Source organism: Muscardinus avellanarius (genome assembly GCF_963383645.1).
Source record: "Muscardinus avellanarius genome assembly, chromosome: 8".
Lineage (NCBI taxonomy): Eukaryota > Metazoa > Chordata > Mammalia > Rodentia > Gliridae > Muscardinus > Muscardinus avellanarius.
In genome coordinates this window covers 64,771,346-64,790,548 of record NC_137794.1, presented here as the reverse complement: position 1 = coordinate 64,790,548, position 19,203 = coordinate 64,771,346, and the positions used below count along the sequence as shown (strand labels likewise).

General features: G+C 42.8%; 1 protein-coding gene across 1 annotated transcript in view; it reads right to left on the bottom strand.

Moving 5' to 3' along the window:
* The window catches only part of RPF2 (ribosome production factor 2 homolog), a gene marked incomplete at both ends in the record, with an annotated part of 30,030 nt that extends 14,302 nt beyond the window's left edge, over positions 1 to 15,728 (bottom strand). Inside the window, 6 exons of the mRNA XM_080700622.1 lie at positions 390 to 466; positions 2,786 to 2,867; positions 6,035 to 6,074; positions 9,121 to 9,158; positions 12,765 to 12,897; positions 15,706 to 15,728. Coding sequence (XP_080556748.1) covers positions 390 to 466; positions 2,786 to 2,867; positions 6,035 to 6,074; positions 9,121 to 9,158; positions 12,765 to 12,897; positions 15,706 to 15,728 — 393 coding nt within the window. The remainder of the gene's footprint in view (positions 1 to 389; positions 467 to 2,785; positions 2,868 to 6,034; positions 6,075 to 9,120; positions 9,159 to 12,764; positions 12,898 to 15,705) is intronic.
* Positions 15,729 to 19,203: the final 3,475 nt, after the last annotated feature.

Below are 19,203 nucleotides of genomic sequence, written 5' to 3'. Positions count from 1 at the left end.
AGAATGTCCCTGGGTTCCATCCTCACTACTGCATTAAAAAATAATAATAATTGTACACGCCAGAACAAAAACATGAAGTTGTTGTCAACAATTTTTTTTGTGGTACTAAGTACTGAACCGAGGGGCATTTTACCTGAGCTACACCCCAGCCCTATTTTTTATTCTTTATTTGAAGGGTCTCACCAAGTTGCAGGGTAGGGAGTTCACTAAGTAGCTGAGGCTGTCTGCGAACCACAATCCCCGCCTCAGCCTCCAAAGTACTGTGATTTCAAGCATGCACCACCATGCCCAGCTGACAAAATGTTTAAAATACTCTTCATCACCAGATGTCACTATTAACCAAGAGCAACACTACACAATGTTTTCTATTTTAATAGCCAGCATCTTACCTTAATGTCTTTCAGAGACACAAACTTCTCAATACCCAACTCAATCATATCCAGGACATGGTAATCATACATACGACCTAAAAGGAAAAAGCATTTTAAGCATGTATTTTTCCCAAATGGCCACCTTATCTGTATGCAATTATCAACATGCTCAAAATAGTCTAATACCTGCCTTTTTCTTTCTCCCTAAACACCCTCAAAGAAGCTCCCTCTTTCTTAAAATTTCAATTCTCCTTAAATTGGACTGTTATTACTCATGGTAAGGACTTTAGAAAGCATTTAGTCCAACTTTTATTTTATAGAAGAATAAGTGTGGGCTGGAGATGAAGTTCAGTACTTGGGAGGCTGTGACAGGAGTATCCCAGGTTCAAAGCCAGCCTCGGCAGCTTAGCAAAGCTGTCAGCAACCTAATGAGACTTGGTTTCCAAATAAGAAATAATACTGGGCGTGGTGGTGCATGCTTATAATCCCAGTACTTGGACCGTAGGTTCACAGCCAGGCTCAGCTACTTAGTGAGGCCTCTGCAACTCAGTGAGACCTTGTTTCAAAATAAAGAATAAAAAATAGGGCTGAGGGTGTAGCTTGGAGGTAGAATGTCCCTGGGCTCCATCCTCCCCCAGAAAAGGAAATAAAATTCGGCTTGGGTGTAGCTTGAAGACAAATGCCAATGAGGAGTTCAAGCTCTAGTACTAATAAATAAATAAATAAATGTATTTATTCAGCGAGATGTGGTGACATAGGTTTGTAATCCCCATACTTGGGAGGCAAAGACAGGAGGATAACAGGTTTGCAGCCAGCCTCAGCAATTTAGCGAGGTCCTCTACAACTAAGTGAAACACTGTTCTGAAATAAAAAAATAAAACAGGGCCATGGGTGTAGAATGTCTCTGGGTTCAATCCCCTGTACTACAGATACACACACTGGCATGGTGGCACACACCTGTAACACTAGTATTTGGGAGGCTGAGACAGGGATCACAGGTTTCTGGCCAGCAGTAATTCAGTAATTTAGGGAGGCTTGCCACAACTTAGTGAGACTCTGTTTCAAAAGAGGGGGGGTAGGGGACTCAGGATATAGCTCAGAGGTAGAATACACCTGAGTTCAATCCTTAGTACAACACACACACACACACACACACACACACACACACACACACACACACACGGAAAAAAGAAACCCTGCAACTTGAGGTCGGGCACCTGCATGCCACATGGGAGCTCAACAGCATGCAATGCAAATACAAGAAAACGGGGTTGCATCTACAACTGCGTGAGCAATGCTGAAAGCAGGGAGAAGTCTGTCTTCCTGTTTAAACCAGAACTTTTTCAGAAGTAATGGCATTCTTTGTGTGTGTGTGTGTGTGTGTGTGTGTGTGTGTGTGTGTGTGGTACTGGGGTGGAACCCAGAGGTTTTCTACCTCTGGGCTACACTCCCAGACCTATGTTATACTTTATTTGGAAAAAGGGTCTCACTAAGTTGCTGAGAGCCTCACTGAGTAGCTGAGGCTGGCTTTGAACCCGTGAGATCCTCCTGTCTCAGCCTCCCAAGCACAGGGATTACAAGCGTGTGCCACCACGCCCGGCCTCAGAAGTAATGGCATTCTAAGAAGCATTAATAGCCAAGGAATGCTTTCATAGATTTTCTTGTGATACTTCCCTGTATCAGCAGGATAATGTAGATGCCCCATTCTTTACCTGGAGACGACTGTTTCTTTCTTTTTTTTTTTTTTTTTTGGTGGTACTGGGGTTCCTGGAAACCCTTCTACCTCCAGGCTACACTCCCAAACCTATTTTTTATACTTTTTTTATTTGGAAACAGGGTCTCTTAAGCCAGCACTGCTGGCTTCGAACCTGCGCGATCCTCCTGTCTCCGCCTCCCAAGCGCGGGGATTACAAGCGTGCACCACCACACTTGGCTACCTGGAGACTGTTTCATTTTTTCTTTTTTTAATTTTGTGGTACTGGGGATCAAACCCAGGGGTCTCACACATGTTAGGCAAGTGCTCTATATCGAGCTAAACTCCAGATCCAAAAATTAATTTTTTAAATGTCACAAGGTACCAGGTGTGGTGGCACATACCTGCAAACCTATTTGACTCGGGAGACAGAGACAGGAGAATTAAAGGTTTGAGGCCAGCTTCAGCAATTTAGCAAGATCCTGTTTCAAAAGTAAAATAAGAAACGCTGGAAGTTAGCCTGAATGTAAAATGCCTCTGGGTTTAATCCCCAGTATCAAACATAAGCAAATAAAAATAAATAAATAAATAAAACCACAAGGTAACAAAACAAGTAACTATTTTGGAGCTTAGGTCAGCCTTGAATTCTGAATACCATCAGTAATCTGAGTTACAGAGCTGACTATATGAATAAAAACATAAGGAAATGAACAGTACTTACCGATTACTAGATTATTTGGCCGCTTCTTATTATGGGAACCAAACATGAATAAAGAGCAATCTGACTTTTTTGAAAAGAATTCCTATAAAATCAAATGAAAAATAAAAACTTTAAGAAGAATCTTACTTCTGAACTAAAAAACAGGTATCAGTTCTCTTTAGTGAAAGTTAGACTTAATTATAAACTGAAAAAATACTTCATTTTTGGCCTTTTATTTCAAATTTTCTGATTTGAATTGTATATGAAAAAGATTTATGTTTCTTTTGTGGGGGGTGTACTGGGAGTGAACCCAGGGTTGGACCTCTGGGCTACACTCCCAGCCCATTTATTTTTTTTGAGACGGTCTTGCTAAGTTCATGGTATGTGCCACAATGCCCGATAAGACCTACATTTTTCTTGTGTGTGTGGTACTGGAAATAGAACCCAAGGACATTCTACTTCTGAGCTACAACCTCAGCCCTATTTTATTTTTATTTTGAAACAGGGTCTCACTAGGTTGATGAGAGTCTCACTACTTGCTGAGGCTGTCCTCGAACCTGGGATCCTCCTGTCTCAGTCTTCCAAGTACTGGGATTACAATGTGCACCATCAAGCCATGCTGGATTTACATTTCAATACTAAAAATGCATAAAAACTATTAGGCTTGTAAGTCAGACAATTTATTTGATGTAGTCATTTTCAAATAGACAACCACCAAAAATATCATTTGCTGAACAATCCTTTAACTCAGAACATTAGTACTATTATCAATGGCACATCTTAGTGTGCCCCTCCCCCCCCCCCCCTCTCTCTCTCTCTCTCTCTCTCTCTATATATATATATATATATATATATATATATATATATATATGCGATCCACTATCAACATGGTATTTGGGATATCTATAACTGCATTCATAAGCTCACAATGCACATTGTCAACTACACAGGGATCTGGCCCTAGAATCTCCATGGCAGCACTCAGCTGGGAATGACAGATTTATGATATTCTAATGTGAATGCTATCTTCTCTGCTACTCATAAGTACTGGCTTCCATTACAGATTCAAGAGGAGTGAAAATATAGTTAGGAAGTTTCAGTCCTATATAGCTTCTTCTATACTATGCCTATACTACATCACACATACTTTCACTCAATTTAAACATCATCCTATGTAAGAAAACTTTGATATAAAGTAATTAGAATTAAAGCAGTAAATAATATTTTTTTTGGTACTAAGGATGGAACTCAGGAGCATTCTATCTCCAAGCTACACCCCCAGCCTTATTTTTTATTCTATATTTTGAAACAGGGTCTCACTAAGTTGCAAAGGACCTCACTAAGTGGCTGAGGCTGTTCATGAACCACAATTCTCCTGTCTCAGCCTCCCAAATGGTGGGGTTACAAGTGCCACCACACACAGCTAGAGCAGTAAATATTTTTAAAGAATGACTAGACAAGCAATATAGAAAAATCACTGAAATAACTGGTTGTGGTGGTGCATACTTGTAATCCCAGAACTCAAGAGGCTGAGGTAGGAGGATCACGCAGGTTCAAAGCCAGCCTCAGCTACTTAGTGAGGCCCTTTGCAACTCAGTGAGACTCTGTTTCAAAATAAAGAATAAAAAATAGGGCTGGGGGGTGTAGCTGAAAGGTAGAATGCCACTGGGTTCCATCCCCAGTACTGCAAAAATAAATATAAGCTGGACATGGTGGTGCATGCCTGTAATCCCAGGACTTGGGAGACTGAAATAGGAGATTGCAGGTTTGAGGACAACCTCAGCAATGTAGGCTGGGGGGCTAGGGATGTATGATTATTTGTTTGTTTGTTTATTTATGGTACTAAGAATAAACCCAGGGGCATTCTACCTCTGAACTATACTCCCAAACCTTTTTTTTTTTTAAATTCTTTATATTGAAACAGGGTCTCAATGAGTTGCAAAGGGCTTCACTAAGTAGCTGAGGCTGCCCCTGAACCATTATCTTCCTGTCTCAGTCTCCTAAATGCTGGAATTAAAGCGTGTACCACCACACCCGGCTTTTCCTTTTTGTTTTTTTTGCAGTACTGAGGGACATTCTACCTCCGAGCTACACCCTCAGCCCTATTTTTATTCTTTATTTTGAAATAGGGTCTCATTGTGTTGCAAAGGGCCTCACTAAGTAGTAGCTGAAGCTGGCTGTGAACCATAATCCTCCTATTTCAGCCTCTCGAATGCTGGAATTACAAGTGTACGGCACCGCACCCGGCATTTATTTATTTATTTATTTATTTATTTATTTATTTAGCGGTACTGGAGATAGAACCCAGGGGCTTTCTACCTCTAAACTACACCCCTAGTTCTATTTTTTTTTATTCTTTATTTTGAAACAGGGTTATTTATTTATTTTGCAGTACTGGGGACAGAACCCAGGGGCTTTCTACCTCTAAACTATACCCCTAGCCATATTTTTAAATTCTATTTATTTATTACTTATTTTTGGTGGTACTGGGGTTCCTGGAAGCCCTTCTACCTCCGAGCTACACTCCCAGACCTATTTTTATATTTTTATTTGGAAACAGGGTCTCTTAAGCCAGCGCAGCTGACTTCAAACCTGTGTGATACTCCTGTCTCCGCCTTCCAAGCGTGGGGATTACAAGTGTGCGCCACCACGCCCGGCTTATTCTTTGTGTTTTGAAACAGGGTCTGAATTGCGAAGGGCCACATTAAATAGTAGCTGAGGCTGACCTCAAACCACATCCTCCTGTCTCAACCTCTCAAATGCTGGAATTACAAGCATGTGCCAGCATGCCCAGCTCTATTTTATTTTTATTTTGAAACAGGGTCTCACTTAGTTGCAGAGGGCCTCACTAAGTAGCTGAGGCTGCCGAGAACCTGTGATCCTCCTGTTTCAGCCTCTCATGTACTGAGATTATAGCATGTGCCACAATGCCTGTCCTAATATTTTTTGAAATACCACAAATTAGAGCCAAGTTTGGTGGCACACACCTGTAATCCCAATACTTGGGAGCCTGACAGGAGGATTGCAAGTCTGAGGACAGCCTCAGCAAGTAGTGAGACTCTCATCAACTTAACAAGACCCTGTTTTAAAACAGAAATAAAACAGGGCTGAAGGTGTAGCTCTGAAGTAGAATATCTCTGGGTTCAATTTCCAATAACACAAAAACCCCCAACAAAACAAAACAAAAAACACAAATTAGGAATACAACATGAATTAGTGTAAATAACTACTTACATACTATCTTAAATCAGAAGGGATTCTTATACTTACCAGTGATGTCTGGTCCTCAAATGGTCTTGTAATATTTTTTCTAAGAATATTAAAAAGATTACATCATCTTGATCAGTAAATTCATTAAAGAAAAATATTAAATAAAACAATTTTATTTTCAGATGAAACTACAGCCAAGCACAGAAAGAGAAGGAACATATGTTTTCTCTAACATGCCCAAACTAGGGAGAGTTAGGAATACCAGAGGGACTCCAGATAATAGAGGAGAAACCTCAGCAAAGCTAGAATGGAAGGTAGGAGAGGAAGAAGGCTGAGGTTGATTAATGGAGGAGCTGTATCAAATATGTGTAACCTGGACACTCATTGTTGGGAGTGGAGGATGAGGTGGGGGAGAGGGTACCAAGCACAATCTGAATGCATGCCATTTTCAGTATGATCCACATAAAAATAAAAAATTTTTAAAAATAAACTAAAAAAAGCCGGGTGTGGTGGCACATGCTTGTAATCCCAGCGCTTGGGAGGCTGAGACAGGAGGATCACACGGGTTCAAAGCCAGCCTCTGCTACTTAGTGAGGCTCTCGGCAACTTAGTGAGACCCTGTTTCCAAATAGAGCATAAAATAGGGCTGGGAGTATATAGCCCAGAGGTAAAAACCCCTGGGTTCCACCCCCCAGTACCACAAAAAAAAAAAATAAATAAATAAAATAAAATAAAATAATAATAAGAAATAAACTAAAAAGATGCTTTTTGACATTTATTTAATAACTATCATATGCCAGGTGATGTCTCAGAACCTAGGAATGCTATAATCTATGTCAAATAAGATGCTTGCTTTCATGGAGCTTATATTCTAATGGAAAAATAAATATTTTCTTTTTGTGGTAGTAGGCATTGAACCCAGGGGCATTCTACCGCCAAGCTACACCCTCAGCCCTTTTTTAAATTTTTGATTCTGAAACAGGGACTTAGCCAATGACTAATGAATTAGACTATGAATTAGAAATGTTCATGGCTAACAGGTAGATTGGCAGTTCCAATACCAGGAGTGACATTTACTCATTGATTTGATTTATATAATAGGAGTTTTGGAAAATTCAATATTAAAATAGTGCAAAATTGTGTAAAAATGAACTTGAATTTTTTTTTTTTTTTTTTTTTTGCGGTACTAGGATGGAACCCAGAAGCATTCTACCTTTGAGCTACATTCCCAGCCCTATTATTATTTTTGAAATAACAAGCATGTGCCACCGCACCTGGCTCCTATTTTTATATTCTTTATTTTTTATTTTTTTGTGGGTATGGGGGTGGAACCCAGGGGCATTCGACCTCCGAGCTACACCCCCTGCCCTATTTTTTTATTCTTTATTTTGAAACCGGGTCTCACTAAGTTGCGGAGAGCCTCTCCGCGAACCGCGATCCTCCGGTCTCAGCCTCCCGAATGCTGGGATTACAAGCGTGCGCCACCACGTAGGCCTATATTCTTTATTTTGAAACAGGGTCTCACTGAGTTGCAGAGGGCCTCACTAAGTAGCTGAGGCTGGCCTTGAACCTGTGACCCTCCGTCTCAGCCTACCCAGTACTGGGATTACGAGCCTGTGTCACCATGCTGGGCTCAGACACCACTTTAATCAAGCTTTACACTATCAGCATAAGACTTATTGACATCATATGAGTCCCCTAGTATTTTATTTATTTATTTATTTATTTCTGTGGTACTAGGGATTGAACCCAGGGGCATTCTACCTCCGAACTACACCCCCAGCTTTATTTTTTTTTTCTTTATTTTGAAATAGGGTCTCACTGAGTTGCAGAGGGCCTCACTAACTAGGAGGCTGACAGCAAACCTGGGATTCTCCTGTCTCACAGCCTCCCAAGTACTGGGATTACAAGCATGCACCACCATACCTGGCTTCCCTGATATTTTATTTACTGAGAAAAACATATCGAGAGAGAGAGAGAGAGAGAGAGAGAGAGAGAGAGAGAGAGAGAGTGTGTGTGTGTGTGTGTGTGTGTGTGTGTGTGTTTTGGTATGTGTACGGTACTGGGGATGGAACTCAGGGGCAGTCTACCTTTGAGCTACACCCCCAGCCCTATTTTTTTATTCTTTATTTTAAAACAGGGTCTCACTGAGTTGCAAAGGGACTCACTAAGTAGCTGAGGCTGTCCTTGAACTGTGATCCTCCTGTCTCAGCCTCCCAAATGCTGGGATTACAAGAGTGCACCACCACACCCAACTATTTTTGTGGTATTCTTGACAAAAATATATAACCTCAATCTACTCATAAAAAAACTAAACCTAGCCGGGCATGGTGGCACACACTTGTAATCCCCACACTTGGGAGGCAGAGACAAGAGGATTGCGCAGGTTTGAAGCCAGCCTTGCTGGCTTAAGAGACCCTGTTTCCAAATGAAATATAAAAAATAGGTCTGGGAGTGTAGCCCGGAGGTAGAAGGGTTCCATCCCTAGTACCACCAAAACAATAAAAATAAAATAAAATTTAAAAAATCTTAAACCTAAATTGAGGGATAATTTACAAAAATAACTAATATTTATCAAAAGTGTCAAGGCAATCAAAGATAAGGAAAGAGTGAGGAAGCACCACAAATGGGAAAAGACTAGGGAGACATATTATTTAAATGCAATGTGGGAGCTACAGTATAACTCCACGGCAGAATGCGTGCCTAGCATGCACAAGGCCTGGGGCTCAGTCCTTAACATCACGAAACAAAAAAACAAGCGCAATGTGGGATCCTTGAAGAGAAAGAAGATATTAGTAGGAAAACAGTGCAAAGCAAGTAAGTATTTGAGTTAACATTACCATACCAATGTTAGTTTCTTAGTTGTAATAATTAGACTACCATTAGGCAAGATGTAATATTAGGGGGAGCTGAGTGAAGAATATATAGGAACTCTTTGTAATTCTACAATTATTTCAAAACAAATATATGTTATAATTACAATTATGCGAGAATATTCAATGCAAAAAAACACCAGAATTAAAACATGAATAGTTGTAAAGAACTACAGTGTCTATAAAAAATTTTTCTTTCCAAATATTCCATAAAGTGGCTGCTTTTCATAATAAACAAAAAAATTAAAATAAAGTAAAAACATCATGACTTACTTTTTATAGAGAATGCCATATGGTTTTTTCAGCGCATACTGTAAAACAGAATTTATAGTTTTCAAAACAAAACATTTTAAAAAGCAGAGATAAAAATAATGTATTGTAATATTCTTTCTATAAGGTTACTTTGATCATTGAATCCTGTCCTGAGGTATTCTGCTTGGCTCCCTTTTGATTACTTACAATAACTTGTAATATAAGCTTAATATTCTTAGACAGGACTTTTTTTTTTTTTTTTTGGCGGTACTGGAGATGAAACCCAGGCTCATTCTACCTCCTAGCTACACCTTCAGTCCAATTTTTTATTTTGAAAAGGTCTCACTGAGTTGCCAAGGGCCTCACTAAGTAGCTGAGGCTATCTGCGAACCTGGATCCTCCTCTCTCAGGCTCCCAAATGCTGGGATGACAAGAGTGTGCCACCACATTCTGTTAGACTTTAATTCAGTGTTTCGATGTCTTCCCAATAGTCTAACTTAGACTCCCTTCATTTCTTTAAATTCTACCTTGATGCTGTTCTTTTCATGCAAATGCTTTGAGAGGAAAAATCCTATCAGAAAGCCAAGAGAGCCGGGCATGGTGGCACACGCTTGTAATCCCCGCGCTTGGGAGGCGGAGACGGGAGGATCGCACGGGTTCGAAGCCAGCCTCAGCTACTTAGTGAGGCTCCCGGCAACTTAGTGAGACCCTGTTTCCAAATAAAGAATAAAAAAATAGGGCAGGGGATGTAGTTTGGAGGTCAAATGCCCCTGGGTTCCATCCCCAAACCTGAAAAAAACAAAAAAAAAACTTCTGTTATCTGCTGGGCGTAGTGGCACACACCCAGACAGTGAAGGATTCCGTGCGTGGACAGCCTCAGCTACTTAGCAAGAACCTTCGCAACTCAGTGACACCCTGTTTCAAAGAATAAAAAGGCTAGCCAAGGCATGGTGGTGCACGCCTGTAATCCCAGCATTCGGGAGGCTGAGACAGGAGGATTGCAGTTTGAGGACAGCCTCAGCTACTTAGTGAGGCCCTTTGCAATTCAGTTTCAAAATAAAGAATAAAAAATAGGGCTGGGGGCGTAGCTCAGAGGTGGAATGCCACTTGTAATCCCAATACTTGGGAGGCTGAAACAGGAGGATCACAGGTTCCTGGCCAGCTTCAGCTACTTAGTAAGACCTTGTTTCAAAATAAAGAATGAAACAGCACTAGGGGTATAGCTCAGAGGTAGAATGCTCCTGGGTTCAATTCCCAGTAACACACGTGCGTGCTCGTGCGCGCACACACACACACATACACAAAAAAACCTTATTACCTACCATTACTAGACAGCAGGCTAGAGATGGAAGAGAAAAAACTTTATCTTCACTATTTAAATTAGATAATTAGAGCCAGGCGTGGTTGCACACACTTGTAATCCCAGCACTTGGGAGGCTGAAACAGAAGATCACACAGGTTCGAAGCCAGCCTCAGTTACTTAGTGAAGCTCTCAGCAATTTAGATCCTGTTTCCAAGTAAAATATAAAAAAAATAGGTCTGGGAGGATAGCCCAGGGATAGAAAGCTCCTGGGTTCCATCTCCAGTATGTACATACGTACACACACATACACACACACACACCACATGAATTAGATAATTAGAACATAACCTTTCCCTCCCAATCTCCTCCAGCAGAAAGATTTCTATCTGGCATTACTACCTGTCAGTCACTCAAGCCAGAAACCTGGGAAACACTACTTCTCACCAACACTCAATCTCTTCTGCAGTCAAACATCTCTTCTTTCATTAACTCTCATTTTCAGTTTGTCAGCAGACTCCAGATAAAGCTCTTTTTTCAGGCTAGTCATTTAGTTGCCTACATTTGCTCTCAGGCCTCTCTAATCAAGCCAACTAAATGTGCTGATCAGATCTCTCACTTAAAATCAATCTTTTTTTTTTTTTTTCAGTACTGGGGATGGAACCCAGGGACATTCTTCCTCCAAGCTACACCCCCAGCCCTATTTTTTTTTACTCTTTGTTTTTTGGGTATTGTTTTGGTGGTACTGGGGGTGGAACCCAGAGGCTTTCTACCTCCGGGCTACACTCCCAGACCTTCTTTTATATTTTATTTGGAAACAGGGTCTCACTAAGTTGCTGAGAGCCTCACTAAGCAGCTGAGGCTGGCTTCGAACCCGTGCGATCCTCCTGTCTCAGCCTCCCAAGCGTGGGGATTACAAGCCCGGCTTACTCTTTGCTTTGAAACAGGGTCTCACTGAGTTGCAAAGGGCATCACTAAGTAGCCGAGGCTGTCCACGAACTCCGACCCTCCTGTCTCGGCCTCCCAAGTGCTGGGATTACAAGCGTGCGGCACCACGCCCGGCTTACTTAAAATGGGCTTTCAGAATAAAACTCAAACACCATGCTCACGTGTGATCCCTGCCTTTCCTCTGGCCAACCCAAGTACCTTCAGCTCTCCTTGTGCATCGAACTCCTTCATACTCCCTTGCACAACTTCTTCCTTAGCCTCAGAAACTATTTTCTTCCTCTCTGCTCTCTTGTTCCAATTCCTCATTCAAAATGAAGATTCAGTGTTATTTCTGGGAGGCCAATTTGTTTATGGGTTCCCTATGTGAACTGTCTCCCATGCAATCCTGTGCAGCATAGAAATTTAAAAATATATATTTTTTGCAGTACTAGGGATTGAACCTAGGGGCATTCTACTTCCAAGTTACAACCCCAGCCCTATTTTTTTATTCGTTTTTTCTTTTTTTTGGTGGTACTAGGGTTCCTGGAAACCTTTCTACCTCCGGGCTGCACTCCCAGACCTATTTTTTTTTTATACTTTTTAAAATTTGGAAACAGGGTCTCTTAAGCCAGCGCAGCTGGCTTTGAACCTGCGCTATCCTCCTGTCTCTGCCTCCCAAGTGTGGGGATTACAAGTGTGTGTGCACCACCACACCCAGCTATTCTTTTTTTTTTTTTAAACAGGGTCTCACTGAGTTGCAAAGGGCCCCTCTAAATAGGAGCTGAGGCTGTCTGCAAACCACGATCCTCCTGTCTCAGCCTCCCAAATGCTGAGATTACAAGAGTGTGCCACCATGCCTGACTTGCAGCATATAATTTTATTCACAAAAGCAAAATTTTTACATGTGGCTCTCACTAAACTTTAATAAGTAAGGGAGGGAATGTGTCTTGTCTATTAATTTCCAGTACCTGGGATAATAACTGGTACTACTGAATGAATAAATATGTAGTATTTATATAATAAAATAAATATTGTTACTTCACTTTTTAATTAGTTATGTTCCTAAGAGAACGGCGATGTAGCTCAGTGTCAAAGCATTCTAGTGAGTGCATGGCTCTGGGTTTGAAACTTAGCCCTGTGGGGTAAAAAAAAAAACCAAACATATACCAGTGATGTTTTCCTAAAATGCATATAAACCAAACTTTAATAATTAAAATCAGTTTAAATTTACTAAGAAATCTAGCTGCTTTAAGAAAAAGCAGTAGTCAGTTCCCTGGCAAAGCACATAACCTCCAATTTAAGTTCCTCTCCAAGACAGGCCGATTACAAAAAGAGCCAAGGCAAGCTGACCTACGTATTTTTTCAACAGCCCGGCCTAGTAGGCTGAAGGCTTCTAAACTGACACCAGGACATTTAAACAGGAAGCATGTATACATACCACATCTCTAAGTACTTGTGTCACTGTTGCACTTGCATTCCCCCCTTTAATCAGCATAGCATTCTTAATATTTTCACTGAGTTTTGGTTCTCTCTTCTCAAGGAATCTCTTAGCTCTTTTTGTTTTTGGCTTTCTGTTGGAAAAAGCATAATTTTAAACAATTAAATATTTCCCTCACATTGCAAAATCAAGATAGGAATAATGAGCAAATTCTAAAAATATCAATAGATAATACATTCACATATTTATCAGTCAGGATTCCACCACACACACAAAACCCTGACTTTTTTTTTTTTTGGTGGTACTGGGGTTCCTGGAAGCCCTTCTTTCTCCGGGCTACACTCCCAGACCTATTTTATATTTTTGAAACAGGGTCTCTTACGCCAGCACGGCTGGCTTCGAACCTGCGCGATCCTCCTGTCTCCGCCTCCCAAGCGCGGGGATTACAAGCGTGCGCCACCACGCCCGGCTAACCCTGACCTTTTTTTGTGTGTGTGTGATACTGGGGTTGGAACTCATGGGCTTTCTACCTCCAGGCTATACTCCCACATCTATTTTTATTTATTTTTTGTTTGGAAACAGGATCTCACTAAATTACTGAAAGCCGCACTAAGTAACTGAGGCTGGCTTCAAACGTGTGCACTCCTCCTGTCTCAGCCTCCCAAGCGCGGGGATTACAAGCGTGCATCGCTATACCCAGCTCACTTTTTTTTTTTTTTTTTTTTTTTTTTGCAATACTGGTAATTAAACCCAGGGACATTCTATCTCTGAGGTACACCCCCAGCCCTATTTTTTACACTTTATTTTGAAACAGGGTCTCACTAAGTTGCAGAGGGCCTCACTACATAGCTGAGGCTGGTTGCAAACCTGTGATCCTCCTGCCTCAGCCTCCCAAGTATTGGGATTAGAAGGGTGTGCCACTACACCTGGCTCAAAACCTCATATACAAAGGAGATATTAGTAAATGATATTCCATTACTCTTGTGTATGTGTGTAGGGGGTAATACTAGAGACTGAACCCAGGAGCATTTTACCTCTGAGCCATACCCCCCCCAACCCTTTTAATTTTTTGTTTTGATACAGGATCTTAGTAAGTTTCTGAGGCTGTCCTTGAAACTGTGATCCTCCTGTCTCATCCTCCCAAATACTGGGACTACAGGTATGTGCCACCACACCTGGCTTCCATCTTTTTTTTTTTTTTTTTTTTTGCGGTACTGGGGATGGAATCCAGAGGCATTCTACTTGGAGATACATCCCCAGACCTATTTTTTAATTCTTTATTTTGAAACAGGGTCTCACTGAGTTGCAAAGGGCATCACTAAGCAGCTGAGGCTATACGCAAACCACTATCTTCTGGTCTCCACCTCCCAATGCTGGGATTACAACCCAGGGTCACACAAATGCTAAGCAAGCACACTACCACTAAGTTACATTCCCAGCCCAAGAGTACCATGTTTTTTATACTTTTGTTTTCAGAAAAAAGGGTTTCACCTTTGCCTCCTCTATGGTAATTAAGAATCTTGCTTTGTAAGCAGTTTTCTGTCATCTACTGAAAGAATTCTTCTTCCCTCAACTATGACCCTCCTTCTAGTCCTATGGACATTTCAGGATAGAAAAGAATATACAGTTTAGTTTCCTATTTAGAACTTAAAAATTCTCCGCCAGATAAAATGTCACATAATAAAGCTAATGTCACATAAATAGTTTTTAGTCATCTAATGATTAATAAAGAAAAATAAAAGCCAGACATGGGTACTCATCAACCTTGATTCAAAAAGGGGGGGGGGGCAGGGGGCCTGGGGGTATCTTGGAGGCATAATGCCCCTGGGTCCAATCCCCAGTACCACACAAAAAATAAACAAGAATTACATAGTGGGCTGCCAGTCATGGTGGCTTCCCAGGTATCTTGGAAGCTGAGGCAGGAGGATCACAGGTTGGAGGCCTGTCTGGGCAACTTAGAAAGTTTCAAAATAAAACATAAGAACTGAGTGTGGTGGCACATGTCTGAAATCCCAGTACCTGGGAGGCTGAGACAGGAGAATCATAGATTTGAGGACAGTCTCAGCCAATAGTGGGAATCTCATCAACCTAGCCAAGACACTGCTTCAAAATAAAACAAGGCTGGGGATGTGATTTGGAAGTAGAATGCCCCTGGGTTCAATCTCCAGTACCACATACACACAAAAAGAGCTGATGATGTGGCTCAGTGGCAGAGGCTCCTGGGTTCCACCACCAGTACCAAAAACATACAATTTTTTGGACGAATTCAGGACAGAGAGCACACAAGGATAACTTGAAAAGTTAACTAGATAAATGTGCAAAGTTGGAAAGAAAAAAATAGCTAGTGAACATTTCCTACGTGCTGTAGCAAAGGCTTTACATACTTTCTTGATATTCTCACAGCTCTACACAGCACAACTATTACCTCTATTAATGAGACTTGAGGCTTAGTGACCCTAAAGTGGCAAAGCTTTAAGTGCATACGCCCGGAATGTCACCTAGATCTGTCAGATTCTGACACCTGTCCTCCTAACCCCTCACTCTACCATCTCCCTCGCACTTCACAAGCCAGACAATTTACTTGGGAGGCTGAGATAGGAGGACGGCAAAACCAGCCTCGTCAACTCAGCCTTTCAGCAACCTAGCGAGACCCTGTTTCCAAATAAATAAAATCTGGCTTACGGTGTAGCTTGGAGGTAGAATGCCTCTGGGTTCAATCCCCAAGACAAAAAAGAAAATAAATAAAAGAAAAAAGGCTGGGATAAAAGCGGCCAAGCCCCGGCTCCTCCCTGCTCGCCGCGGCTCCCCGCCTGGATTCCCGGCCGGCGTCCAGCGCGGCGAGGAGAGCGGTAAGCAGGGAGAGGGAGGCGGCGGGAACGCCACGCCCGCTGGAGGAGACCGGTTCCCCAACGTGGCCCGGGAATGGACTCAACGCACTTACACGACTCGATCCAAAGCGTCCATGGCTACCACGGCCCGACCCAGGAAGGACGTGCACCGCGCGGTGGCAGGAGACCCGTGTGCGCACCGAGAAGGCGGAACCGGAAACGGCGGGTGACGCACTTCCGGAGACGGCCCCGCCTCTGCTGCGGCTGCTGCTGTGGGTAGGGTGGCGTTCGTGTGTGTGTGTGTGTGTGTGTGTGTGTGTGTGTGTTACTGTAGGTAGAATAGCGTTCTGTTGCCTTGGTTACTGCGCGTGTGTTACTGTGGGTAGAATAGCGTTCTGTTGCCTTGGTTACAGAGAGTGTGTTGTGTGGGTAAGATAGCGTTCTGTTGCCTTGGCTACAATGTGTGTGTGTGTGTGTGTGTGTGAGAGAGAGAGAGAGAGAGAGAGAGAGAGAGAGAGAGAGAGAGAGAGAGAGAGAGAGAGAGAGAGAATATGGGACCCAGGGACTTTTTTTTTTTTTTTTGCGGGTCTGGAGATGGAACCCAGAGGCATTCGACCTTCGAGCTACACCCCCTGCCCTATTTTTTATTCTTTATTTTGAAACCGGGTCTCACTGAGTTGCAGAGCCTCACTAAGTAGCTGAGGCTGTCCGCGAACCGCGATCCTCCGGTCTCAGCCTCCCGAATGCTGGGATTACAAGCGTGCGCCACCACGCCCGGCCTCTGCCAGGGACTTTTTACCTTCGGGCTACACTCTCAGTTCCATTCTTTACCTTTTATTTGGAAACAGAGGCTTGCTAAGTTGATGAAAGCCTCACTAAATTGCTGAGGCCAGCTGGCATCGAACAGGATCCTTCTGTCTCAGCCTTCCAAGTACTGGGATTACAGGTATATGCCACCACTCCCAGCATGGTTATGGAGTTTTGCTTGGGTTTTCTCGGTTAATTACAGGTGTAAACTGACACTTTAAGGGACTTTGTCCCTCTCAGCTCCCTGTTCAACTTGGAAGAAATCTTCTCCCAGCCAGACTTAAAGGATGAACTGTCCCCTAACTCAGATATGGAGATCTTCACAGATGGGAGCCATGGTGTACAATAAGGAGAGTATCGCACCAGGTACGCAGTAACCACGGAAGTCAAGATCAGAGAAAGGCCAGCTACCTAACCACTGCTCTGCCTAGAAAGCCAAATTTATGCATTAACCAGAGCACTCTTCCTTGCTTAAGAGAAATGGGATTCCACTCTGCCTTTGCTACTCTTCATATTCTTGGAGCACTATATTGAGAAAGAGGACTGCTAACCTCAGGAGGCAAAGAAATAGAAATAAAAAAAATAGCAGTCTTCCAACTCCTAGAGGCGGTTTGGGCCTCACCCACCATAGCAGTAGTACTTTGCCAGACTCACACAAGGAATCAAGATGGAATGACCTGAGGCATCGGCTGGCAGATGAGGCAGCTAAACAAGCAGCCCTTCGGGGAGACGCAAGAAAGTGTGTTTCACATTCCTGGGGCTTCTGGAATGGCCTTTACACAAACCAGAAGAGAGAAAAATGGTGACTGACTAGGAAGCGGCCGAAGACCCAGAGAGCTGGTTAATCACTTCAGATGTCAAGATGTCATCCCAGGGGGATCCCACGCAGCCTGGCCCAGCCAACCTAACGAAATGACTCATTTGGGGAAAACTCCTTTACAAGATATGCTCAAAAATATATGAAGTCCTGCCAGGCGTGGTGGCACACTTGTAATCCCAGCACTTGGGAGGCTGAGAAAGGAGGATTGCACAGAAGCCATCCTCAGCTATTAGTGAGGCTCTCAGCAACTTAGTGAGACCCTGTTTCTAAATAAAATATTAAAAAAAAAACAGGTCTGGGAGTATAGCCCGGAGGTTAGGAAAAGCCCCTGGGTTCTACCTCCCAGGACCAAAAACAAAAAAAAAAAACCCATGAAGCCCATGACTGGCTATGTAGATTCAGCAGGACAGTAAGACCTGCTTGTAATGTGCACGAAACAACCCCAGGCAAGGACCTCAAACCCTGCTGTCATCACAGAAACAGGGGTCCTATCGTTTGCACATTTAGAGATGGACTTTACAGACATACAACCAAATCTGCTGTCATGGTCTGCACTTTTTCAGCCTGGGAAGAAGCTTTCTCTACTCACTAAGAAAGGGCCCAAGAAGTGTACCAGGCCCATACCAAAGAAATCATCCCACATTTTGGGGTCCCAGTGACCATTGGGTCAAACAGCACAGCCTTTGTTAGTAAAGTCATTCAATAGGTATCCATGGCAATGAGGTTAACCTGGAATTTGAATATAGAGGTACCATTCCCAGTCCTCGAGACGAGTTGAAAGGGTGAACAGAACTCTTAAAACAGCAATGGGCAGCCAGGTATGGTGGCACACGCTTATAACCTCAGCATTTGGGAGGCTGAGACGGGAGGATTGTGGTTTACGGACAGCCTCAGGTACTTAGGTCCTTTTTAACTCTGTGAAACCCCATTTCAAAATAAATTATATAAAAAATAAAGTATATATATAAAATCAGCCTGGGGGTGTAGCTCGGAGGTAGAATGCCCCTGGGTTTCATCCCCAGACCAGCAAAACAAGCAAAAAAAACTAGAGAGACGGGCATGATGGCGCACACTTATAATCCCAGTACTTGGGAAGATGAGACAGGAAGGTCACGCCAGTTAGAAGCCAGCCTCAAGTTGGGCATGGTGGCGCATACTTGTAATCCCAGCGCTTAGGAGGCTGAGACAGGAGGATTACACAGGTTCAAAGCCAGCCTCGGCTGCTTAGTGAGGCTATCAGCAACTTAGTGAGACCTTGTTTCCAAATAAAATATAAAATAGGCCTGGGAGTGTAGTCCAGAGGTAGAAAGCCCCTGGGTTCCAACCCTAGCACCATAAAAAAGAAAATACTAGCCAGGCATGGTGGTGCACACGTGTAATCCCAGCATTTGGAAGGCTGAGACTGTAGTATCACGGTTTGTGGACAGCCTCAGCTACTTAGTGAGGAGGCCCTCTCCAACTTAGTGAGACCCTGTTTCAAAATAAAGAATAAAGCTGGGCGTGGTGGCGCACGCTTGTAATCCCCGTGCTTGGGAGGCTGAGACAGGAGGATTGCACAGGTTCAAAGCCAGCCTCAGCTACTTAGTGAGGCTCTCAGCAACTTAGAGAGACCCTGTTTCCAAATAAAATATAAAATAGGTCTGGGAGTATAGCCAGGAGGTAGAAAGCCTCTGGGTTCCACCCCCAGTACCACCAAAAAAAAAAAAAAAAGAATAAAAAAATAGGGCAAGGGATATAGCTTGGAGGTCAAATGCCCCTGGGTTCCATCCCAAGACCTGCAAAAAAAAAAAAAAAGAAAAAAAAAAAGAAAATACTATAGTTGACTGAAAATGCCCCCCCCCAAAGAGTACCATGCCCAAATTCTTGGTTTTATGCCTGTATATGTTGTTACATAGCAAAAGGGACTTTGCAAGCCAGGCATGGTGGCACAGGCTTGTAAACCCAGCATTTGGGAGGCTGAGATAGGAGGATCACAGTTCACAGA